Raw genomic sequence first — 26,373 nt, 5'->3', positions numbered from 1 at the left:
AGTGTAGTATCTACGTTGTAGGGCTATGGAGAGAATGCAATAAATTAGAAGAGTGCCAGGCACATCCTGGTCATTCTGTAGATGTTTATTTTTATTGTTATTGTTATTTAACTCTAAAATGTTTGGCCAGTTGAGTGTCTCAATTAAGGGAAACAAAAGTCAAGTAGTGTCCTGGTATAGATTTTAAAATTTGGTTTAATGTTTCATTTTTCATTATTTTGACATAATATGCCCCAGGGCAAACATCACAAATAACCACTTTAGACTTGTGCTATCTGCTAAACTTTTTTATTTCACTAAATATAGATCATATTTTAGTTCTCTGTATAGGATTGTTGAGCTTGATACAACTGAGAATTCTCAAAACAGATTTGTTGCTTCTTATGGTAACATGCTTTGTAAAAAAAAAAAAAAAAAAATAGAAACAATGTAGATAGTATAGAGGAGAAAGTAAAAAAAATCACCTGAATTCCTAGTACCAAGAGATAGCCATTATTGATGTAGACGGAGATAATATGTGTAGTAGATATAATTCCATGCATACACAAACACACATATGTATTACATATCAGATAATGTATTTTATACATACATAATACATATATAGAGGTATGTGTACACACATTTTTTCCTAAATGGAATAGTATTTGGCATGCCGTTTTATAACACTGGGATAATCTAACATCTCTGATTATGAGATCCTCCAAAGTATGTGTCTTCCCAGGAGCTGAATGAAGATTCAAGTCTTATTTTTTGTTTTTTGGTATCATCTCACTGTTTCTACAACCTCTCTCCTTCCTTGCCCTCAATTCTCCTTAGCTTCAAAGACACTAATACCTACTGTTACACAATTTTGAGATGAGTAGAAAAAAAGTAAAAACAAAGGTCAAAGAGTACTATTTCCAGTTATTTTTATGAGTGAAAATGCTGGTCAAACAAGCTGTGTCAGTCATAAAAATGACTCTACAGAAGTCCCGAGTGATTTCAGTGTGTGACTAGATTTTCTATAATAGGCGATCCAGACTTCAAAGTAAAGGCTATGAGACAGTTCTCTTGAAGTGTGCCACTGTTTCGTATTTTGGATGGGACAGTGTGTTGCTTCTCCAGAATTCTTGATTAAAGTTGCTTGATTAGACAAGAGTAGTTTCATTTAATCAGAAAGCATAGGTCAAATGTAAGAGTATGTTAATCTGAGAGTGGTTTTCTTATTAGAATAGTTAACATTCGTCCTTCAGTTACTTTGAAAATTTTTCTGTATTTGATCAGCATTTGATTGCTAACCATTTGTTTGACTGAATTTGAGTGATTATTACACATAATTTAAACTTATTATGTTTCCCAAGTGGTTTTTCTGAATTCCTTATGCGTGCAAACACTGAATCCCACATCTGTAAAATGAATATTTTCTATCAGTAATGTGAGGACATGTTAAGGTTCCCCTACTCTCTTACTTCCCAGAAGGAAGACGAATTTATGCTACAGCTTGAATGACACATATGCCTAGTGTCTGGGTGGGGAGAGAAACACTGAATTACTTTCAGTTCCATGTTCTGGGTATGAAGTGTTCATTTCAATTACTAAATGAAGTAATAGCAATAATATTTGAAAGATAGCGTTTCAGCTGCAGCTATCACGCAGCGTCAGACCTGTGGAAATATAGTTAAAATTATAGTACCATATGCTACCATATCAATATTTGGGAGGTAATTGCACGTGTCTAGAGCATAATTCAGGTAATTGATTTTAGATCTTACTTAAATACAAATGTATGCTTTACACAGATGTGGTTTTAAGTTTATGTGTTAAGAAACCTGGCAGTGACTAGGTTCTGAATTATAGAAAAAAGTTCAAAAGGGACATTCGCCATTCTGAATTTGGAAGAGTCCAAGCTAAGATCTAGTCCTTCCTTCAAGTCAATTATTTAACCTATGTGAGCCTCAATTATCTCATAATATGGAAGGGATGATAGTATTCAGTGAAGTTACTAGGCCAAGAATTTAACCCATTGCCTGGTGCATAATAAGTGCTCAACAAATATTAGTTTCCTTTTCCCTTCTTGGAAACAACGGAAAGAGAAAAGGGCCAGGCACAGTGGCTCATCCCTGTAACCCCAGCACTTTGAGAGGCTGAGGTGGGAGGATTGCTTGAGCCCAGGAGTTTGAGACCAGCCTGGCCAATACAGTGAGATCTTGTCGCTACAACAAATAAGGCCGGGCGCCGTGGCTGACGCCTGTAATCCCAGCACTTTGGGAGGCCAAGGCGGGCAGATCACGAGGTCAGGAGATCGAGAACATCCTGGCTAACACGGTGAAACCCCATCTCTACTAAAAATACAAAAAATTAGCCGGATGTAGTGGCAGGTGCCTGTAGTCCCAGCTACTCGGGAGGCTGAGGCAGGAGAATGGCGTGAATCCGGGAGGCAGAGGTTGCAGTGAGCCAAAATCGCGCCACTGCACTCCAGCCTGGGCGACAGAGCGAGACTCCATCTCTAAATAAATAAATAAACAGACAAAATTAGCTGGGTGTGGTGGTGTGTGCCCACAGTCCCAGCTGCTCAGCAGGATGAGGTGGGAGAGTTGCTGGAGGGATGCACATGGAGCTGTGAGGGAGGAAGGGGACACCCGCCTAGCCAACCAGATCAGCTGAATCAACCCTAGCAATCAGTGGGGTGACAGATGTCACAGCCAGATCACCCTCACATCTGAACACCCTCTTACTGAGATATCTTACGATTCTCCACAGTATGCTGTCTCCCTACTTGTAATAAGTACATAAATGCACCTTTGTTTGAATCCAGCTGTGCGGAATTGTTGCAGCTTTGGCCTCAGGGTATCAACACAACTGATTGGCTACCTGTTGAGAGAATAGCTCCTTTTAGGGGCCTCACCACACATACACACACAAAATGGTCTGTTGACCAGCAGCATCAGCAGCACCTGGGAGCTTGTGAGAAATGCATTATCTCACCCTGCACCCCTGCATGGTAACAAGATCCCCAGGTGATCCACCATAAAGTGTGAGAAGCGCTGCTAGACTGAGTCTCGGCATGGTAACAAGATTCCCAGGTGATCCGCCATAAAGTGTGAGAAGTGCTGCTAGGCTGAGTCTCGACCTTGCTTGTAAAGTTTTAGAAAAATGCGGATGCTTGGGTCCCATCCTGAAAGATTCTGATTTAATTGGTCAGGGTACAGCCTGGGCCTCAGAATTGTCCAAAGAATACCCAAGTGTGGTTGGGCTTCGGTTTTGCTGATAGCACCATTTGCTCACAGTGAATCATGATCAGGAGAGGGGGCTTGGGATAGGTTGCCAATGGTCTTCTCATCTGTGCTTCATTCTCATTTATCTCCAGGTGGCCCCTCTGAAGGCAAGCTGATCCCGGGAGATCAGATTGTAATGATTAATGATGAACCGGTCAGCGCTGCACCCAGAGAGCGGGTCATTGATCTGGTCAGGTGGGTGACTCATTCACCTGTGTCCTGTTCTGCCTTGAAGGCTGCTACACAGCTCTGAGGTCTCAACTAGCAGAGGAAGAGCCTCCAGTGGGACAATTTAGGACAGAAACACAAGCCAACACATCCACACGATTGAAAATGCTGCTGACACTGACCTGTAATATCAAAACACATGCTCCATAAACAAAACTCCTAATTGTCCACTCTCTGTTAACATTGAAGGCACGAATACCTCAGTTTAACATTTTTATGACTCCTATATCCAAAGGTTCATTTTTTCCTTCCAGAATTACTAACACATTGATTTTTTGTAATCAGGGAGATCAAAACACAATACCTGAATTCAGCGTAAGTGATGAGTAATTTTATATACCTAATCCCATGGATATACAAACACAGTTCACTGATACTTCATATTTGACTAAGTTCTTCATTACTGAATTTTGAGATTATCAACTATGGCAATAGGATAATTAGGTCAAAGCTAAGAGTTTACAAAATACACGTGGTTTATTGGTTTAGTTTTATTGTGGATGTAAGTAGTTTGTTATGTGATATTCTTAATGGGGCACCAGAAAATGTATTTTATGTTATGTTAAAACTATTGGTCAAGAATCCCCTTAGAAGCCCACTGGAGTTATACTTCCTTAGTGAATTTAGGGGAAAAGAGATCTTTAGAAGTTTTTCAAATGAAGAAGCTGGACCTATCGTGTGAATGGATCCATTCATGCTATAGGAGTGTTGACGAATAAGGAAACATGACATTTGTCTTTTATAAACTCGTATTTTCAACCAAGATTGAAGCCAAAGCTAAGGTTACCAGAACTCTTTTCACTCAAGAGGGGATTTCCTAACATTTATGCTTACTCATTACAGAAAGTGTTAGGTTGGTGCGAAAGTAATTGCTGTTTTTGCCATTGAAAGTAATGGCAAAAATTTCAATTATTTTCGCACCAACCTAATAAATCTGTACTTTGGAAAAGGCATTAAGTGGAGTATTTCTGGGGTCTTTCAGAGAAAGTCTCTTTCTCAAGCCTAGTTCAGCTTTTGCTTCACAAAGAGGTTCTGGAGGGTCAAGCAGTCTTGGAAGAACTGGGAGAGAAGCAAAAAGAGAAATAGAAAGAGAAGGCACTTACATTTAGTGTAAGCAACCATCTCAGTTTTAGCATTTAAAAGGCCCATGTCCCAGGGAAACTCTGGAATGGTTGGTCACTGCTATGGTCTGAATGTTAGTGTCCCCTCAAAATTTATATGTTGCAACCTAATACCTAATGTGATTGTATTAATAGGTGAGGCCTTTAGGGAAGTGATTAAGTCACGAGGTCTCTGCATCATGAATGGGATTAGTATCCTTATAAAAATTTGAAGAGAATTGCCTTGCTCCTTCTCCCATGTAAAGACACAGTGACAAAGTACTGTCTTTGAGGAATGGGGCCTTTACCAAACACCAAATCTTCTGGAAGATCTTGGACTTCACTGCCTCCAGAACTGTGAGAAATACATTTCAATTATTTATAAATTATTCAGTCTAAGGTATTTTGTTGTAGCAGCTCAAACAGACTAAGACAGTCACTCTACTTCAGTCTGGGCTTAATGGAGTCTTCCCAGATGGCTAGAAAAGTCATACTTGTACTCCTGGGGCATCCAGATCTCCAAAGAATGGTCTTACACGGGAGCAGACACTGAGACTTGTGACATATTCACTATGCATCAGGAACAAGACCTGAGAACGTCTCCAATCTTTCTATGGACAAGGGGAGCCAGAATACGGAAAGAATCTGTATGTAAGAGCCCTTGGTAAGGAGCTGCAGTGTTCATTTGGAATAACTTCTCTCTTGAGATGCGTGTGGGTGTCAGCAGGGGCATACCTCATCTAGATAGGCTCTGAGCCTTCTGGAATGCCATGTTTGGGCTTGATGGCAGAAGTTGCATAGACATTTTGTTTTCCCCTAGGTGCGCACCTCTGTGATTAGTCCTATTGATTTTTGTGCCTGGAGGATGATAGAAGAAATAAAATATCTGTGTTTAGGTTGGCTGTGACTTAATTGCCTGCTGCAGGACAGTGACAGAGAAAAACCTATCTGAAAGTGTGATCATTTCCTAGCAATTGTTCCAGGGATATTTAGAAAGATTATATCCAAGAAAGATATTTTCTTTCTGGTTTAACGCTTATAGAAGAAAATGGCATATCTATAAACAAAGCACTCTCTATAGAACTTTACATATAATATTACATGTAATAAAATAAGCCAGTTAAAAGAGAGGATGGCAAACAGCTCCAAGTTCAAATCCAGCCTGCCATGTGTCTTTGCAAAGTCCATCAGCTAAGAAAGGTAGATTTTTTTAACCATTTTTTAAAAGTTGAAAAATGTATTTTGTGACACATGGAAATCATATAAAATTCAGATTTTAGTATCCGTAAGTATTTTAGTGGGTTTAGCCATGTTTGCTCATTTGTGTTTTATCTATGTCTGCTTTCCTGCTACAACAGAGTTGAGTAGTTGCAACAGAAACTATCTGGCTCACAATCTTTTCACTCTCACTAAACCACAATGTTAAAATAATGTATGTCTTTCTAATGAAAATGATCACACATTACAGAATATTCCTGTGCCTTCCCGTAAGTTTAGTCATCTGTCTGCCATAATGTGTACTAACCTAAACATTTAACTCTTGTAAAAAATCCCCTTTTTACTGGGCTCCTCAGCTGATATATGTTTTAAGGTCTATATCTTACACAAGACAAATTCCCTTTCTGTATAATAAAAAAATCCCATTTTCTTAGCCACTAAGGAAATTTGGAAAAACACTCATCATTTTGATAACACTATAAAATTCTCTCTTTAAAAAATCGGCATCCATTTGCTTGCTTTAGTAGTGTAGTCTTGTTTTGTTCCTTTTCCCCCATTGCAGCATGTGTTCATGGATCATTTTTTGTTCCCAGATCCATTTGTGTTTCTTGGTGGATTATTTTTCTTATCATTTGGTTACTCTATTATAGAAAATTATTTTTTCTTGAGAAAACGAAAGAGTTTCGCAGAGACCAATTTACTGATATACTAACAACATTTTGGTTTTTTCATGTTGTCTCAAAAAAGCTATAATTGCTGCACCAAAATTAGATGAGTTCTGTTCACTTCATGGTCTTCTAAGTTGTTAACTCTAACTCAGACTGTATAATGGTGTTTGAGGATGAAAATCTTTGAAGAATCCATGCCCTTTACAAATTACCATATCTTTCTTCTTTAAAAGTATCTAAGGATAATTTTCTTTTCACAATTAGACTAATTAACTGAAAGCAGTCTCCAAAATTTTATTTTTAAAAAGTAAGGAGTATTATTGCCCATAGAAACATTATGAATTGTGCCTTGCCTTCCCACTCCCATGGCTAGCCAGCACAATTAAATTCGTTTGACTTCAACAAGGAATTATTGAGGATTAACAGACATCATATAAGGCAATGAGCATGTATAGATACATAGGCATGATTCTTGCCCTCAAGGAGAAGAATTCTAATTGATTTCCCTATATTTATGACTGGACAAGGCTGTTGGCGAGGTTAGTATTTGGTAGGAATGTTTGGTGGAGATGGATGCTGTGTTAAGGGGTATTATTGATGGTGGTAAAGAGTAGCCATCAATGCGAAGTGGAAGGGCAGGTTTATGCATGAGAAGGGAGTTGTAAAATAGATCTTTCCTTTGACTCTAGAAACCCCAGACCTTCTTGATGGACACTCACTTTCCAACTTGCAGATATTTAAAAAATCCATTGCCTACGTGGCTGTCCTGAATCACCACCTCAAAATTTGGTCCTTCAAGGCAGCAATATAAATCTACTGGCTCCTGTTAGAATGGCTGCACTAGACTTTTTGGATTAGAGAAACAATTGGGAACCTGATAAATGCCATAGACTTTTCCCCCATCCAGAAAAACCCACGTGTATACAAAGTTCTGCGTACAATATTAGAATGGTTTTTGACTCCCTAAAGTTAGTCCCAGTTTTAGCGCCGGGGCAGCAGACTCTGAGAATGCTGAGTCCCTTCCTCCCCTTCTCCCACTTCCTCAGTACCAGATGATAACATTGAAGAATCAAGCATATAAACAACTTGATCTTATCCTTTTCTATGAAAGCAGTTGAAGTGGAAAATTGCCCATCCTATAATAAGAAGGTGCAATGGTCAAACTGGAGACTAATTCCCCTTTCTCCCAACATCTGTAATAGGGCAGCTAACTATTCCTCCATCTGCCTTCTCCCACTACTTATGTTGATTATTCCTGCTGATCTAATTGATGAGCAGTGTTATAGCTATGGCTATTTATCTACAGAGGGTTGCTCACATCTGTCAGACATGTCACCCCTTCTATACTAATACCCTGGGAATTGGAGAGCTTTCCTGGGTAGCAGTAGTGTTCTTTCAATAAGAAAGTAACTGTAATAAGAAATAAGAATAAATGATAGGGGAGTGGCATTAACAAGGTAGCAAAATGAGGTCCCCCACTGGTATCCCCCACAGCAATTATAATTTGGCAGCCACCTATGGACAAAAGTGGCTTTGTGGGAGCTTTGGAATCCAAATAGGTCACTAAACCCTGGTGGAGCCTAAGACTGAGGAGGGCCATTTTGAGAAGGCAGACACACCCAGGCCTTGGTGGCAGACTCACTGACTATGATCCCAAATACAGACCCAGAAACAACCACATCCCCCCGTGGAGTTGGCTACAGCCTGGTTTGGCCTTAGTCCTACTACTGGCATTATCCATCAAGGGACCTGGGAAGAGTCATACCTACCTAGGCCTTGGGTAACAGATCTGCTGACCTTGGCCCCAGTTGTGGACCCTGAAGTGGCTTGTGACCAAGCTCCAGCCTCTCTCAGCCATTGTCTGTGAGCAGTCCCACCTGTCCTGGGACCTGCTGGGAAACAGGCCAGTTCATACCCCCAGAGGTAGGCCTAATGAACTTAGTTCCACAGATTTTGAAACAGCCCCATAATTCAGCTCCAGCCTCTCTCAGCCATAATCCAGGAGCAGTCATGCCCATGCAGGGACCCTCTGGGACATATATTCATTGGTGTCCCCTCAGGCAGGCCTACTGACCTCCATCTGAATGTGGATCCTGAAGTGGCCCCATAACCTGGCTCTAGCTCCTCTCAGCCATGGTCAGGGAGTGGTCCTGCCTGCCCAGGGACCCAGGAGACAGGCTCCTCTGTGCCCTAAAGGCAGACTTACCAACCTTGATCCAACTGCAGATCCTGAAACAGCCCTGAAACTCAATTCCAGCCACTCTCATCTGGTATTCAGGAACAGTCTTGCCTCCCCGACTCCGCCTAGGGACCTGCTGAGTGGCATGCCCATTTGTGCCACCACAGGCAGGCCTGCCAGCCTTGATCCAACTACAGATCTTAAAGCAACACTGTGATCCAGCTCCAGCCCTGCACAGCCACAGTCCTTCCCACCCAGGAAACCATGAGGAGGCATGTCCATCTGTGTTCCCAGAAGCAGGCCTGTGGATCTTGATCTTGACTGTGGACCCTGAAGAAGCCCTGTGACTCATTTCCAGCCTCTCACAATCACAGTCCAGGACCAGTTATGCTTACTCAGAAACCCACCCAATGGTCCAGCAATAACCCTCCCAGGGATCTGGTGGAAGCCACAATGATCTGTGTACCTAGTAACAGGCCCATGATCTGTAGAACCTTGTCCTAGCATCAGCCCAATTAATGAAGATCCTAGAAGCATTCCAGTCTGCTCAGAGATGAGATAAGATCCATGCTCTCCCAAGGCTCTGGAAACAGGCCTACCCCCCATTGCAAGACCCCATTGCAGATTTAGCAGTAGTCACATGATCTAGCCCTACTATAATTGCAGAGGCAATCTCATCAGTCAACAAGAGAAGGTTTTTACCTGCTGAAACCAGTCTATAAAGACCAGTCTGTAAAAACTGGAAATCTAGCAGACCCCACTGCAAATATAGCAGTAGTCACATGATCTAGCTCCACTGCAATTGCAGAGGCAATCTCATCAATCAACATGAGAAGGTCTTTACCTGCTGAAACCAGTCTATAAAGACCAGCCTACAAAGACTGGAAGAGGGCCTGGTGCAGTGACTCACGTTTATAATCCCAGTACTTTGGGAGGCCAAGGCAGGTGGATGACTTGAGGTTAGGAGTTTGAGATTAGCTGGTCAACATGGTGACACCCAGTCTCTACTAAAAATACAAAAAAAATTTAAAAAAAGAAAAAAGAAAATAGCCTGCTGTGGTGTTGTGTGCCTGTAGTCCCAGCTACGCCGGAGGCTGAGGTGGTAGAATCGCTTGAACCCAGGAGGCAGAGGTTGTAATGAGCCAAGATCATACCACTGGACTCCAGCCTAGGCAACAGAGCAAGACTCCGTCTCAAAAAAAGAAAAGAAAACAAAGCAAAACAACAACAACAAAAAAACGACTGAAAGAGATGTTTGCCCCCTCAAATGCACAGATACCAACTCAAGGCTACATGAATCATGAAGAATCAAGCAAACATGATACCACAAAAGGAAACTATTGAGGCTTCAATAAGCAGCCCCTAAGATATATCATTTGAGATATATAAATTACATGAAAAATAATACAAAATAATCACCTTAATGAAGCTCAGTGGAATACAAGAGAACACAGACCACTAAGCAAAAACAAAAAGCAATACATAAACAAAATAAACAGTTTAATAAAGAAATAAAGGTCAGGTGCGGTGATTTACGCTTGTAATTCCAGCACTTTAGGAGGCCAAGGCGGGCAGATGGCTTGAGCCCAAGAGTTCAAGACCAGCCTGGCCAACATGGCAAAACCCTGACTCTACAAAAATTAGCCAGATGTGGTGGCCTGCACCCGTAGTCCCAGCAACTTGGGAGGCTGAAGTGGGAGGATGACTTGAGCCCAGGAGGCAGAGGTTACAGTGAGCCAAGATCACACCATTGCACTGTAGCCTGGGCAACATAGCCAGACCCTGTTTCAAAAAAGGAAAAGAGAAAAGAAAGGAAAAGGGAAAGGAAGGGAAGGGAAAAAGAAGAAAGAAAAGAAAGAAAAGAAAAGAAAAGAAAAGAAAAGAAAAGAAAAGAAAAGGAAAGAAGGAAGGAAGGAAGGAAGGAAGGAAGGAAGGAAAGAGAGAGAGAGAGAGGAAAGGAAAGGAGAGGAGAGGAGAGGAGAGGAGAGGAGAGGAAAGGAAAGGAAAGGAAAGGAAAGGAAAGGAAAGGAAAGGAAAGGAAAGGAAAGGAAAGGAAAGGAAAGGAAAGGAAAGGAAAAGAGAGGAGAACCATAAAAAGAACCAAACAGAAATCCTAGAGCTAAAGAATACAATGACAAAACTGAACATTTTAATAACTTCAACAGCAGACTCAATTATGCAGAAGAATCAATGAATGCAAAGATAGGCTATTTGAAATTACCCAGTTAGAGGAACAGAGAGTAAAAAGAATAAAAAAGAGTAAAGGAAGCATACAGGACCTATGAGATACCATCAATTGAATGAATATATGCATTATGGGAATATTAGAAGGAGAAAAGGAAAAAAGGGAAAAAAGCTTATTTAAAGAAATAATGGCTGAAATGTCCTAAATCTTGGAAGGGATATGAACATCCGGATTTATACAAATCAAAGAATCTCAAGCAGAATCAATCCAAAGACTACTCTAAGATATATTGTAACCAAATTGTCAAAAACCAAACACAGACACAAAATATTGAAAGCAGCAAGAGAAAAGCGACTTGTCACATACAAGAAAAGCCTTATAAAACTATCAGTGGATTGCTCATCAGAAACCTTGCAGGCCAGGAGTGGATGATATATTCAAAATGCTAGGAAGAGCTGCCAACCAAGAATAGTTAGCCAGGGGCAGTGGCACCCATCTGTAGTCTCACCTATTTGGGAGGCTGCGGCTACAGGATCACTTGAACCCAGGAGTTTAAGACCAGCCTGGGCAATACAATGAGATCTCATCTCAAAAAAAGAATACTATACCCAGCAAAGCTGTCCTTCAGAAATGAAAGAGATGGGAAAGATACTCCTAGACAAACAAAAGCTGAGGGAGTTCATTATCAGTATGTCTACCTTAGAAGAAATGCTACAGGGAGTTCTTGGAGTTGACATGAAAGGATGCTAAGTAACTACCTGAAAACATGAAAGTATAAATCTCACTGGTAAAGGAACTACATAGTTAAATTTAGAGTACTCTAATACTGTAATGGTAGTGTATAAATCACTTTTAACTATACTATGAAAGTTAAAAGACAAAAGTATTAAAAAATAACTACAGCTACAACTTGTTAATGAAAATGCAATATGTAAAGTGTTACATCAATAACATATAATTTGGAGGGAGGGAAAATTAAAAGTGTAGAATTTTGTATACAATTGAAATTAGGTTGTTATCAACTTAAAATTAACTATTATAACTATAAGGTGTTTTATGTAAGCCTCATGGTAACCACAAAGGAAAAACTATTAGTAGATAAACAAAAGATAAAGAGAAAGGAATCAAAAAACTCTTAGCAGATACACAAAAGATAAAGAGAAAGGAATCAAAATATATCATTACAAAATATTAACAAATCATAGGAGAATACAGCAAGAGAGGAAGGAAGTGACAAAGGCACTACAAAACACCCTGAAAACAATTAACAAAATAATAATAGTCAAACAATAGTTTGTTCAATAGTTAGTTTGACAATACTCAAACCTTTGTATAATAGGAATTGCAGAAGGAGAAGAAAGGGAAAAGGGGCCAGATAGAATATCTTTAAAAATAATGGCTGACAAATGAGATTACATCAAGCTAACAGCTTCTGCACAGCAAAGGAAACAATCAACAAGGTAAAAAGACAACTCATAAGATGGGAGAAAATATTTGCAAACTATTCATCTGACAAGGAATTAATAATAATAATAATAATATATAAGGAACATAAACAGCTAAATAGGAAAAAAAAGAATAATCCAATTAAAAGTGGGCAAAAGATCTGAATAGACATTTATCAAAAGAAGACATAGAAATGACCAACAGGTATATAAAAAATGTTCAACATCACTAATCACCAGAGAAATACAAATCAGAACTACAATGAGATATCATCTCACCGCAGTTAAAATGACTTTTATTAAAAGACAGGCAATAACAAATGCTGGAGAGGATGTTGAGAAAGAGGAACCCTCATACCATCACTGTTGGTGGGAATGTAAATTAGTACAGCTACTAGGGAACACAATATGGAGGTTCCTCAAAAAACTAAAAATAGAACTACCATTTTATCCAGCAATATCACTACTAGATATATATTCAAAATAAAGGAAATCAATATATCAAAGAGATATCTGCACTCTCATGTTTATTGCAGCACTATTCACAGTAGCCAAAATATGGAATCAACCTAAGTGTTCATCAATGGATGAATGGATAAAGGAAATGAATGTAGTATATATACACAGTGGAATATTATTCAGCAATAAAAAATAAATCCTTTATTTGCAGCGACATGGATAAAACTCCAGGTCATTATGTTAAGTGAAATAAGCCAGACACAGAAAAACAAATATTGCATGTTTTTATTCATATGTGGGAGCTAAAAAACTGGATCTCAGGAAGATAGAGAGTACATTGATAGTTACCAGTGGGTGAGAAGGGTGCAGGGGAGGGAGGGATAAAGAGAAGTTGATTAATGGATACAAAAATACAGTTAGAAGAATAAATAAGACCTAGTGTTTTATAGATCAGTAGAATGACTACAGTTAACAGTAATCTATTGTATATTTCAAAATAGCTAAAAGAGAATTATTCAAGTGTTCCTAGTATAAAGAAAAGTTAAATGTTTAAGATGATAGATATCCCAATTACCCTGATTTGATCATTATACATTATATGAATATATCAAAATATTACATGCACCCCCAAAATACATACATCTCTTACGTATCAACAAAAAAAGTTTATTAAAAAATAATAATAGTGGAAAACTTTTCTAATCTGGGGATAGATAGCAACACTTAGATACAGGGAGCATATGGATTTCCAAATCAAATTTAATCCAAAGGCTGGTCATGGTGACTCACACCTGTAATCCCAGCATTTTGGGAGGCCAAAGTAGGAGGATCACTTGAGGCCAAGAATTTAAGATCAGCCTGGTCAACATAGTGAGACCTGGTCTCTACAAAAAGAATTTAAAACTTAGCTAGGCATGGTGGTACATGCCTGTAGTTCCAGCTACTCGAGAAGCTGAGGCAGGAGAATCACTTGAGCCCAGGAGTTGAGGCTGCAGTGAACTATGGTAGCACTACTGCATAGCCTGGGTGACAGAGTGAGATCCTGTCTCCAAAAAAAAAAAAAAAAAAAAAAAAAAAATCAATCCAAAGAGGAGTACACCAAGACATATATTAATCAAACTACCAAAAATCAAAGACAAAGAAAAAATTCTGAAAGCAGCAAGAAACTAGAAACACGTCATATTAAAAGGAGAGCCAATGCAACTATCAGCAGATTTCTCAGCAGAAACCCTACAAACCAGGACCTAGTGGTTCAAAGCGGGCCAAGTCTAACCATGTGGCACATTAAGTTTTTCTTATTTGGTGGGCCCAGCAAATGACAGAGCTGTAACTGGGCTTTAGAACCTGAGTCTTATCTTGTATGCCCCATAGACACACTCCATTTTTGGATTATACACAAGTAGTCTGTCTCCTATCCCAGGACTGCTAAGCAGTTGCCTTGATTTTAGTAGGGAGTTCTCAGGAGTACCTGCTTATTGCAGTCGATGGGAGATTGGCAAGATGATTCAGAGCAAAATAGGCTATTTAGAAGGGATCTATCCAAAAATTAGATCCTAGCACACCTGTCTTTTCATCAGTCCCTCCTCATCAGAATTAAAATGGAAAGTCAAAACAGATCATGTTCCAGGGGCATTCTGTCTGCAGAAGAGTACATTAGAAAGGTAATCTTCCTGCCTAATGTTAGCTGGGCTTAGGTGCACCATGATGCTGCTTAGTAAAATAGCAAAGCAGAGCCGGGCACAGTGGCTCATGCCTGTAATCCCAGCACTTTGGGAGGCCAAGGTGGGTGGATTATCTGAGGTCAGGAGTTCCAGACCAGCCTGGCCAACATAGTGAAACCTCGTCTGTACTAAAAATACAAAAATTAGCCGGGCATGGTGGCGCATGTCTGTAGTCCCAGCTACTTGGGAGGCTGAGGCAGGAGAATTGCTTGAACCCGGGACATGGAGGTTTTAGTGAGCCGAGATCAAGCCATTGCACTCCAGCTTGGGTGACAGAGTAAGACTTCATCTCAAAAAATAATAAAAATAATAATAACAACAAAGCAAAGAACATCTACCAAGCATCTGACACATAAAATATGCACAATGATGTATAATATAATAAGGCCTTATTATATTAAGACCAGCAAGCAACTCCAGTGAAAACACAAAAGAAACAGCTCTATGGTATGCTGACACTACAAACTGTAATCTCACCTCATACATACTTGCAACGTACACGTTTTCTGATAATTGCAAATTACAGAGCCTGAGGAGAAAGAGGTTGGTGATTCTAGACAATGGAAAGTGTGGGAAAACATTATAACAAGGCTAAAGTAGAAAAAGGGATTTGGGAGCATAGTTCATAAAAGCTATAATGATATATAATGATGGAAATTAATAAGAAAAATGACTTTACCCAGATTATCTTATGTCCTTAGATTTTGTTAATGACCATGTCCCACTCACTTATTAAGTCTCTTCACTACTCTAGATGCTTTTATGCAACTCATGTATGGAAAATGAATGTTAAAGATTGAAGAATCAGAATAAATTTTAAATTAGGGCATGTTTTCAGTGATCTCATATGGTTGACACTACTGAATGTCTTAACATCTTACTTCTATTAGGAAAAAAATGGAAGGAGATAATTATTGAACCAGTGCCATGTTCTGTTCATCCTTTGGAACTACAAATTTGCAAGTGACTGCCTTTTCTATAAGTAGATGAAAAGACCAAAAAAACATCTTGGTGAGGCTGTGTATTTTCCCTGTGGTGAGAACATGCCCAGTATCAAAGTATAAACCTTATCCCCTCGAGAGAATGGAGAGCTGTAGGAGCTTACAGCGAAATCTATTTTTACAGGTAACACAATGGGTGGGTGTGGTGGGCAAGAATCTCAGGCCACACACTCAGATGTGAGAGAAGTGTAACATTATCTATATATTATCTATAATAATCTAATATTTATTTCAAATCCCTATTCCAGTGTATGATCAGTTCATCCTGTTTTCCGTAGAGCTGAGTCGACCTGTAGAGGGTTGTTTTAATGAGAGGAGGCATTGGGAGATGTGAAGTTTATCCACTCCTCGGTCATATCATCCATCTTACCAGAACTTGCTGAGATATATTTGTACCCATCTGGTCTGTCTTTGACTACTCACCTAGAAAGGAAGCCGACATGTCACCCCTTGTTCACCATTGTCAACCCTCCCTTAGCCACTTCTCTGTCATCTTGCATGCACTTGCCACTCCTGAGCCATTATGGGACATAGAATAGTCTCTGGGGCTAATTTCCTCCAGAATCTTGTCACCTTCCCAGGATTCTGACTAGAAAAGAAGGCACAGGTTGCTGTACTCTTTAATTCTTCAAGACTGCCTGGGGGTTCCCGGTTGGTTCTTCCTGGAGAATCAGCTTCTGAAAAGACAGGGAGCATGCCTGCCCTTTCACAGACAACTATAAGTCTGGGACCTTTGCTTGTGCTGTGGTTCACCCCATTTTCCCCATCCTCAGACTAATCCCCATTCTGGGGAGGAGTAAGCTTTACTCTGGTTTATGTAATACCCACCTGTATTAGTCTGTCTTCATGCTGCTAATAAAGACATACCTGAGACTGGGCAGTTTATAAAGAAAAAGAGGTTTAATGGACTCACAGTTCCACGTGGCTGGGGAGGCCTCACAATCATGGCAGAAGGCGGAAGGTGAAAGGTACATCTTACATAGCAGCACAAGGGACAATGAGAGCAAAGCAAAAGGGGAAACCTCTTATAAAACCACTAGATCTCATGAGACTTATTTAGTACCACAAGAACAGTATGGGGGAAACTGCCCTCATGATTCAGTTATTTTCCAGCAGGTCCCTCCCACAACACATGGGAATTATGGGAGCTACAATTCAAGATGAGATTTGGGTGGGGACATAGCCAAGCCATGTCAGCATCCTAGCTTACAGCTTTTACCCTTAGTTTCTTAAACCTAGATATTTCTTTACTTTCTTCTATAATAATCCTTTCCTGAAGTAATGAGTGTTATATGATCTGGCTGACCAAATGAGCAAAGAAATAGAGTTGCTGGAGCAGAGTAAAGGAACGAAGGGTATGGGGGTGGGAGGGAAGCTTTGGTGACCATTTCAAAATGTTGTCCTGCTACCCAATGAAAAGACACGGGGGATAGAAGTCAGAAAGATCTGAGTTCAAGTTCTACCTCTGTAATGTATTAGCTGTTTGTGACCTGCACAAGGAACTTAATTTATATAATCCTCAGTTTCCTCACTTGTAACATGAAGACCTATCTTATACAATTGTTGGAAGAATTAGATAAAACACAGTAAGTAAAGCTCTTAGCAGATATTAAGAGCAGAGCACATAGTCAGCTCTTAATAAATTTGAATTATCATTGCCCTCAAGGTTATTACCAGCGGCATCACTATAGCTGAATGATCATGAGCAAATTGCTTAAGTCTCAGGGTCTTAGTCTCCTAGTCTATAAATGTGGCTAAGAATTTGTACTTCTAAGCCTTTGTCTCAGGATTGAATGAGATTATGTACATGAAGCACTTTGTGGCCTGTAGTAAGTTAGGTCATTGTGTCAGATGCTGTCATTACTGCTCTGGAAATTGCAGGGTAGGGGATTGGAGCACAAGCCAATCAAAACCAAAGAGAGGAATCTGGGTAGAAATTCAAGACTTTCAAGGATGAAGACAACTTGAAAAGTGGTTAAAAAGCGCTAAGACTCAGGGTTTGTAAACGTACCTAGACTCAGCCTTGGGGCACTGAAACTGAGAGTTTGGAAGTGAACTTGTCTTTGGGGACACATAGGTGTGCGGCAATGTGACAACATGGTGACAGGAACCAGAGTGACTTCAATGTTCTGTCATATATGAATGAAGGGGATGTGTAGAAATTCAGGGACCATTGGCATGTGCCCTGCTTGGGTTGAGATTAGGTTAGGAATGACCCAAATCAGGGATGAACCAACTTTTCTCTAAAAAGGCCCAAATGGTAAATATTTTATGCTTTGCAGGCCATAAGGTCTCTGTCACAACTTAATTCTTCCATTGTAGTGCAAAAGCAGCCATTGATGATATTAATACATAAACAAATGATTGTGGTTCTATTCCAATAAAATGTTATTTACAGAAATGGGGATAGGGAGAGGGCAAATTTAGCCCACAGGCCTTGTTTGTTGCCCTTTGACCTGAACCAACGAAGCTTAAAGAGACCAACCTGAAGATAAGAGTGTATAGAGGCAGAGAAATTAAGCAGAGGCTTTTAGCTGGAAATAATAATGACAATAAAGCAAATATTATGAACTCTTTAGCCACCTAAAATCCTTTTCGGAAAGTGGACACATAGGAAAAATAATAAGCAAACAAACAAATGATAAACATTACAGACTTTCGTGATGGCTCCCATGACCCTTTGTAATCCACCCACCAGGGTGGCTTGCACTCATATTTTTACCCACTGAAAGGGATTTATACCTTCATAATAATCTATACAACACAATGTTATCACTATTTGCAAACTTGCTTTTCTTTGTCACAATTCTGTGTGTTTCCTAATGATAATGGCCAATATTAGGGTAGCTCTAACTATCTTGTAACAAACCCAAAACTATACAGAGTTTCCATCACAATAGGAGTTTGTCAATCACATAAAGTCCATAATGGGTCCTCCTGATTGGTAGACAGCTCTCCTTCAGAGGGTAATCCGGAGAAACAGCCCAGACCTCCTTTATTTTGTGGCTCCTAAATCTTCAACACAGAGCTCCCAGTTTGTCCTTGTCAAACTGGCAGAAGGGGAAGATGATACAAGGGTGCATGAAAGGGTTTTACAAAAGAGGTGTACAGCACTTTTCCTCCCCTTCCTTTGGCAAGAAGCCAGCCATATGGATGGATCTACCTGCCCAGGAAGCTAAGCATGGTGTAGTTGTGCACCCAGGCAGTGCAGGGAGCAGTTTGGCTGAGCATATCACCAGTCTCTGCACAGATTCTGTTTTATTAATTATGTTAGCCTTCAGGCCTACCACTGTACTCATAATGGAACTGGAAAGAAAGAAGTGTTTGCTGAAAGAGCCATAAAAGTGAATTTAACACTACCCACCTTTAAAAAGATTACTATAATTTATTATTCTTGTAATCAAATCTAAATTAGTTGATAGACTTCTTTATACTTTAACTTCCGGGATACATGTGCAGAACGTGCAGCTTTGTTACATAGGTATACAAGTGCCATGGTGGCTTGCTGCACCCATCAACCCATCACCTACATTAGGTGTTTCTCCTAATGCTATCCCTCCCCTAGCCCCTCACCCCACAACAGGCCCCACTGTGTGATGTTCCCCTCCCTGCGTCCATGTGTTCTCATTGTTCAACTCCCACTTATGAGTGAGAACATGTGGTGTTTGGTTTTCTGTTCAGCACTGTACCTGAAGCAGGTTCATTGCTCATTTCATGCTTTTCCATATGCATTGATTTTAGCCTTGACCTCATATTTTTCAAACATCTCCATCACTTCATCAGTGTTGTTAACTATATTATCTCCATCTGCCTCACTCCATACTAACCTCTGGGTTCTCAACCTCTTCATGTCACCTTAGGCTTCATTCATGAAATGAAGTATTTGCTAAATTGTTCAAATTACTATTCTGGAATTAACCTGCATTTAACCTTCCCCCATGCTGCCTAATCCAGTGTCAGATCATATACCCAGCATAATCAAAGCCACATTTATGCCCACTAACCTCTAATTTCACATTAAACTCAATAACCTGTATTTTCCCTTGGAAAATGCAGTGTTTATTGCCCTTTTGTGTGGAGTCGTATTTATGCATTATGTGCATGATTTGCATGTAAACTTGTAGATTAACAGCCTCCTGTCTCCTGACTGAATCAGCATCCAAGCTATGTAGTCTCCCTGAATCCCCTTCCTGTCCTTAAGATGCAGAGATGTAGTAGCTTGAAAGAGACATGCATCTGGGAGAGACAAGATCAGGGATTTCCCAACCTGAACCTGTGACACCTTCCGGGTCCTCATCCCCCAAAAGGTTGGGAGGGAAGACTATAGGCATTCTGTGAGAGACCATTCTTCATTGTACAGGTCTGTCCTTCAATGTAAGGACATTTAACATCTGTGACCCCATCCGCTAATCCTAGTAGTGATCCCCAATCATTGAGGGATGTCTCCACTCCATTAAGAACCATCAGAGATGATCATTATAAAAGCTTTACAGCTTAAATATACTATGAACAGTAGAAGATGCACCTCACTGTTTTCTCAAGAGGATACAATTTTCAAATTCCTGTAGATGAATGGTTCCCCAATGGTGGGAATGTTACAAAATGGCAGCGCATTTACGTGATTGTTGAGACGAGAGGAGGTGGTAATGAGGCAAGTCCTTATCCCTGTTCCCAAGCAATGGAACAGGGAGCAGGGAAGTAGCAATGATCAAGATCTACTCTCTCCCTACCAGGAATCCAGATAATGTACTAGCAGAGACCACCATGTTCATAAATGAAACACTAAGGCAGTAGAGTTTAGTTATAAATGGGATCTTCAAAAGGGTCTTGGCAGGATGAGGCAGAAAAGGATTCCTTGAACAAGAAAGATACAAAAAAAGGATTTTGTACTCCCTTGCCACCCTTTTGCTAATGTGTTTTTTCATGCAGTCAGAAGCTGCTGAAAGAGACACTTGAACCGATTTTTTTCTAAAAAGCAAAAAGGAAACAGCCACCATTTATTAAGCCCTCCTCTGGGCAGCATACACCAAATCCTCACACATCTCTGTAAGGGGCGTAATTGGACTGATTTGTAGTTGAGGAAACAGGATTAGACAAGTGCTGACTGTGTACAGGATTCTATACTAGTGAGCTCTGTAATTTGCTGAAGGTCAGTTGAGCAATACTTGATGAAGCCAGGAGGTAAACCCAGTGTCTATCTGTATATGTACTTTTTCTTACACCATGCCGCCACTCTGGGTGAGAGGAAGTGAATAGAGGGATAACAAGGTGAGTTTTAGGAAAGAAACTAGTCTCATCTCTTTTCCCAGATGCAGCTCAGGGAAAGAAAGGCCCTAGCTATGATGTTAAAGGTCCAAGTTGACTTTCAGGAACCCTTAAACCCCTTTCCAGGAATCCTTAGACAATGTGTGGGCCAGTCTGCAGTACCTGGTGTGGATTAACCACCACAGGACCCTTCTGAATGGTGAGAGCTGAGTAGCATCCCCTAAAACCTTGTATGACCTGGGCGAGGGGGAAAATGTCCCAAGACATAACTAAGAATATGTTTCCCATCAGCCTGTTGGGCAGGGGCTCAGAGTAGAAATACATTATTTAGAAAAATTAAGAAATGAGATATTTCTTACAACTAGTGTTATGGATAAACATTTTGTACACACAATATAGTTTTGTTTTGTTTTTTAATGTTAGACAAAATACAGAAGCCTGGAAAGTCGTGCCCTTTTTCACTCTGAAATTTGTTTTGATTCCGCATACAAACATAGGAGTTCATGTCTGTTAGATCGGGCTTATTCCAATAAGACTTCATTTTTATTTCAACATCTTTGCTTATTCACATTTGGTGTAGTTTAAATCAGTCTTTATTATGTGCACCAAGTTATTTACCACCATGTAGTAGACATTAAAAAGCAGTTAAAAAACCACTTGATAACAATTTAAAAGATAAAATATAGATTCATTTCTTCTATGTGGTACATATGTTAGAAAGGTACAAAAAATTTATAAATCTTGTCATTAGACAGAAACGATTGTAATATATTATTATTCCAAATAAGATTTCACTTTTGTATCAACATCTTTGCTCTTTAAAAAAAATCTGAGTATTTCACACTTAAACAACTAAGGCAAAATGTCTTACCAATTCTGGGTCAAATAATAAAGAGGACCTGGAAAACAAAAGATTTGTTATTTTTCCCCCATGTAAGAAATTATCACTGTTAAACGTTCTTCTTTCTCTTTTAGCTCCTTGCTATTGTTCTATTCATATTTTTATGAATAAAATAGTCTATATGTCTGTGTCTAATAAATGGGATAGCTTTGTGGACTGAGCATTCTTGGATTTTTATAAGAAGCATGTCAGAGCTGAATTGAGCACATGCTCTGAAACTCTCCCCAAGGGTGTTTTCATTTATATTTAATGTTAAATCAAGGATATTAGAGGTGGAACAGACTGTTTGTCATTGAATGCAATCAGCAGTATCAGCTCACTTTGAATTCCGTAAATGCCATTTGGAATGTTCTTTTTGGTAGAGCACTTCAGGGTATCTGGGTAACATGGAGCTTGATAATTTCAAAACTGAATAACCAAACACAATAACAAAGGAAACCACTCTTGGGATTTATAATAAAAAGTACCAAATTTGGAGAAAGCTTCTAAAAGTGTGAAAAAAAAATTTAAAAACCACACATTTCTTGCCCCTTGAACCCACATGTATTATTTTTCTTAAGCACAGTGAGCTACTGTTTTCCATTATTTGACAAAGTAATACAATATGTGAGAGGCCCTTAAGGGTAGCCTTCCCCTATAATTTGTTTTCTTTTCTCTATGAAGTTCATCTTTTTTTTTTTTTTTTTTTTTTTTTTTTTTTTTTTTTTTTTTTGGTGACAGAGTCTTGCTCTGTCGCCCAGGCTGGAGTGCAGTGGCATGATCTCGGCTCACTGCAACCTCCGCCTCCAGGACTCAAGCGATTCTTCTGCCTCAGCCTCCCGAGTAGCTGGGATTACAGGCACATGCCACCATGCCCGGCTAATTTTGGTATTTTTAGTAGAGATGGGGTTTTACCATGTTGGCCAAGCTGGTCTCAAACTCCCTACCTTAGGCAGTCCTCCCGCGTCAGCCTCCCAAAGTTCTGGGATTACAGTGAGCCACTGCACCTGGCCAAAGTCCATCTCCTTGGGCTCTCAGATATACAGTATGTCTTAAAAGTAGCATAGCTGTAACTAGTAAGAGCCTTTCAGATGAAAGTGAAAGAAACACAATGCAAAATGGCTTAAGGAAAAAAGTGAATTTCGTGGCTGGCAGAACTCAAAAGAGTGTCGGGTGGAGCTGGTGAGGCACAAGGGAAGTGGGGTGTTGAGGCCTGATGGTATCAGGAATCCTTTGTTCTCTGTCTCTGCCCACTTTCCTGTGTTGGTTTCTTTCTCAAGAGAGCTTTCTCCAAGTAGCATTAAGAATTTACAGAAGCTCTAGGTTTGCATGCTACCAGCCTAACAACCCAAGGGGGTGAAAGGCCATCATTTCCCAATGAGTCCAACTGGACTTCCCAAACAGAGCTTACACTGGCCCAGTATGGTGACTGTCTACCTCTAAATGAATCACTGCTGCCCGGGGGTAGTGCTAGGAGGGGCCAGGTCTGGGTCATATTCCTGCCCCTGAGAAAAGGAGATAGGGTGAGCCCCATGTGGATTTTCAGCAGCTGAGAGTGGGAAAGGTTGGTTCTGCAAAAGAAATTGGATAGCCATTAATAAATGAATAGACTGAAGCCTAATCAGGCAGAGGAAACAACTGCCACTACAGCTGGTCGTTCTTGGCTACAGGTTGTTTTAGAGAAATGTCATTATGGAAAGTTGCGAACAGAATCATAAGTTAAAGAATAGTATATAAATGGTCAACCCATGTTCCCATCACCCAACTTCAGTAGTCATCAACTCATGACCACACACCATACTCCACATGCCAAGATACTTTCTCACCCTTAGATGACATTGAAGCACATCCCAGACATCATATTATTTCATCCATAATTCAGTATGTATCTCTAAAGGATAAGCATTCTTTACAAAAAATAAAAACCCACAATGCCATTATACCTTACAAATTAACAATATTTTCTTAATAGTATCAAATATCCAGTCAGTAGTCAAATCTCTTCCATGGTCTCATAAAATAATTTCTCATTATAGCATATTTGAATCAAGATCCAAATGGAGTCCATGTATTGTGATTTGTGGATATGTGATTTGTGGATATGTGGATATTAAAAGACTCTTTTAATATATATTTTTCCTTTCATCTCTTTTTTATTGTCTTTGAAAAAAAAATTGTTTAGAGTTTTTTTTAAGTTTTTTGTCCTGTAGAGATTTCCGCAGCCTGGATTTTGCTGATTGCATCTCTGGGTGTCATTTAACATGATCTTCTGTCCTTCTGTATTTCCTATGAGAGTTTGTTTCACTCCCAGAGTGGAGGAAGCTGTGCACTTGCATCCTCTAGAGGTGTACAGTATCTGGTTGTTTTTCTTTCTCTGATGTAAGCAGCTATTGATAATCTTTGCCAAGATTTATTAATTCATTAATGATTGCAAAAGGTTGATGCTCTAATTCCATAATTTCCTCTTCAATTATTAGCTGAATAACATTATAAAGAAAAATCATTTGGGTACCTGAAGAAACAGTTTATATGAAAGACAACAAATAACTTGATCCTGTCTCTTTATTTACCAGTTTTCAAACTAATGAGTTGTTTCACTGGCATTCCCACTGGGGAAACAAATAGTATTTTTTTTAAGTATCACTATCATAAACTCATGGATTTAAGTATATTGGGTATATTTATATCCATTGATGTTATTATTCTCATTGAAGCTCAACTCATCCTATCTTTGGTAATGGGAGCCTATTCAAGTGAGATATCAAGTCCTCTCAACATAAACCTAATAGTCTTTGTTAGTTTCTCGGCTTTCTGATATGACAAGATGCTCAAGGCTTAACTTGTATGTTGGTTGCTCCAAATCTGGGATGAGTAATTTCTCCAAGGAGCCATGATTCCTTTTAGTGGGAAATGATATGTACTAATCTGGATGCTAGTGTGCTCATTGATAAGGACAGAGCTAAGAAATATGTGTACATTTTTAAATGATAAAATACATCATGAGCTCATACTGATATGTCCAATTCAAATGCAGGACAAAAGGTTTCTATATAACCTCATCTATCTTAAATTTTTATCTCTTCTTTCTCAAGCTGTAAATCCCAATGCTCAGTGACATCACCATAATCCCTCAACTTTATCCGACACTGCACATGCAACAGCCTCAGAATAACAACACTACCACAAATAACATTTGGAGATATTTTTATTGCAGTTCAATTTGTCTTTATGGAATATCCAACTAATATATTCAAATGACTGTGTTAAAATCACTTGAGGCCGGGTGTGGTGGCTCATGCCTATAATCTCAACACTTTGGGAGGCTGAGGTGGAATGATCACTTGAGGCCAGGAGTTCAAGACCAGCCTGGGCAACAAAATGAGATCCTGCCTCCACAAAACATTTCTTAATTTTTTTTTTAAATTAGGACTACACCTGTAGTCCTAGCTACTTGAGAGGCTGAGGCAGGAGGATTGCTTGAGCCCAGGGGTTGGAGGCCACAGTGAGTTCTGATTGCACCACTGCACTCCAGCCTGGGTAACAGAGTGAGACTCTATCTCTTAAAAAAAAAAAAAAATCACTTGACATAGTTCCCCTATGTGACACTCTGCCACTAACTGGATGATCAGATGCAATTATTTCATTTTATGTATAATTCTTAGAGATGGCTTTTTTATTTAATTATGTTTTAAAATTAAGTTCAACTGTAACCATGCCATCAACTGGATACACAAGTTCTGCATTTCGTTTTACATGCAATAAGGTAGAAATTGCTTTTTAGAATTTAGAGTTTTATAATTATGAATACTATTTCCATGATACCTAAGTCAAATCTATAAAATGTATATTCAAAGAAGTATACATGCTTTGTTTTCTCTATGCTATTTCCTCCCCCATAGATAACACTTATTTTTATATTTTATTTTATGGTCCATTCTTCTATTGTTTAATGTGAGCACATACTCTGATCCCTCTCCATTCTTAGAAACAGTATTATACTAGACACACTTTTATTCATTTTGCTTTTTTCACATAGCCGTATATCTTAGCATTCATTGCAACATGTTTTTTCAAACACACAAGTGAAAAAAAGGTGAGTAGGTATACGTGTGTCACATTTAGAAATTAGATGTATATTTTTGGTTTGTCTTTGTTTTTATTTTTTGAGACAAGGTCTCCACTCTGTCACCCAGGCTAGAGTGCAGTGCTGCACCTGGGCTCAACAGATCCTCCCACCTCAGCCTCCTGAGTAGCTGGTACTATAGGCATGACCCATCATGCCCAGCCAATTTTTTTCTTTTTTAGAGATGGGGTCTTGCCATGTTGCCCAGGCTGGCCTCAAACTCCTGGACTGAGGCAATCCCCCCACCTCAGCCTCCCAAAGTACTGGGCTTATATAATAGCTTAGTCCACCCACCCACCCACCACACCTGCCTACCTTTTGTTCTCTGGCTATTGACTATTGGTCTCCTTCTATGAACATTGTTGAAATTAGCTAAGTAATAACCTCTTCTTAGCTCTCTTTGTTCTCTCCTTGAACACTTGACTTGAACTAGTTTCTTTCTACTGCTAGTTAGTATTAATACCTATAAGGCAAGCAGCTACCTAACTCTGTTCTTCCTAGAGCCAGTACAGGTGCTACCTGTCTCCCAGATAGCATCAGTCATAGTTAATACAGGTAAAAATGTGCCTGATCCTCACCACTCTACTTCAGTGGCTCCCACGCTGGCCATTATGGCTGTCTGCAGCTTGTTTTCTTGTGGATTC

At 39.6% G+C, this 26,373-nt stretch overlaps 1 protein-coding gene across 7 annotated transcripts in view; it reads left to right on the top strand.

Moving 5' to 3' along the window:
• FRMPD4 (FERM and PDZ domain containing 4) overlaps positions 1-26,373 on the top strand; it is a 596,660-nt gene that overhangs the window by 479,371 nt on the left and 90,916 nt on the right. For all 7 annotated transcript variants that reach the window (XM_037986343.2, XM_007991027.3, XM_007991030.3 and 4 more), the window contains one exon: positions 3,350-3,452. In XM_037986343.2, coding sequence (XP_037842271.1) covers positions 3,350-3,452 — 103 coding nt within the window. The remainder of the gene's footprint in view (positions 1-3,349; positions 3,453-26,373) is intronic.

The sequence above is a fragment of the Chlorocebus sabaeus genome, chromosome X, assembly GCF_047675955.1.
Source record: "Chlorocebus sabaeus isolate Y175 chromosome X, mChlSab1.0.hap1, whole genome shotgun sequence".
NCBI lineage: Eukaryota > Metazoa > Chordata > Mammalia > Primates > Cercopithecidae > Chlorocebus > Chlorocebus sabaeus.
Note: the sequence above shows the minus strand (reverse complement) of the source record. Positions and strands in the feature narration are given on the sequence as shown.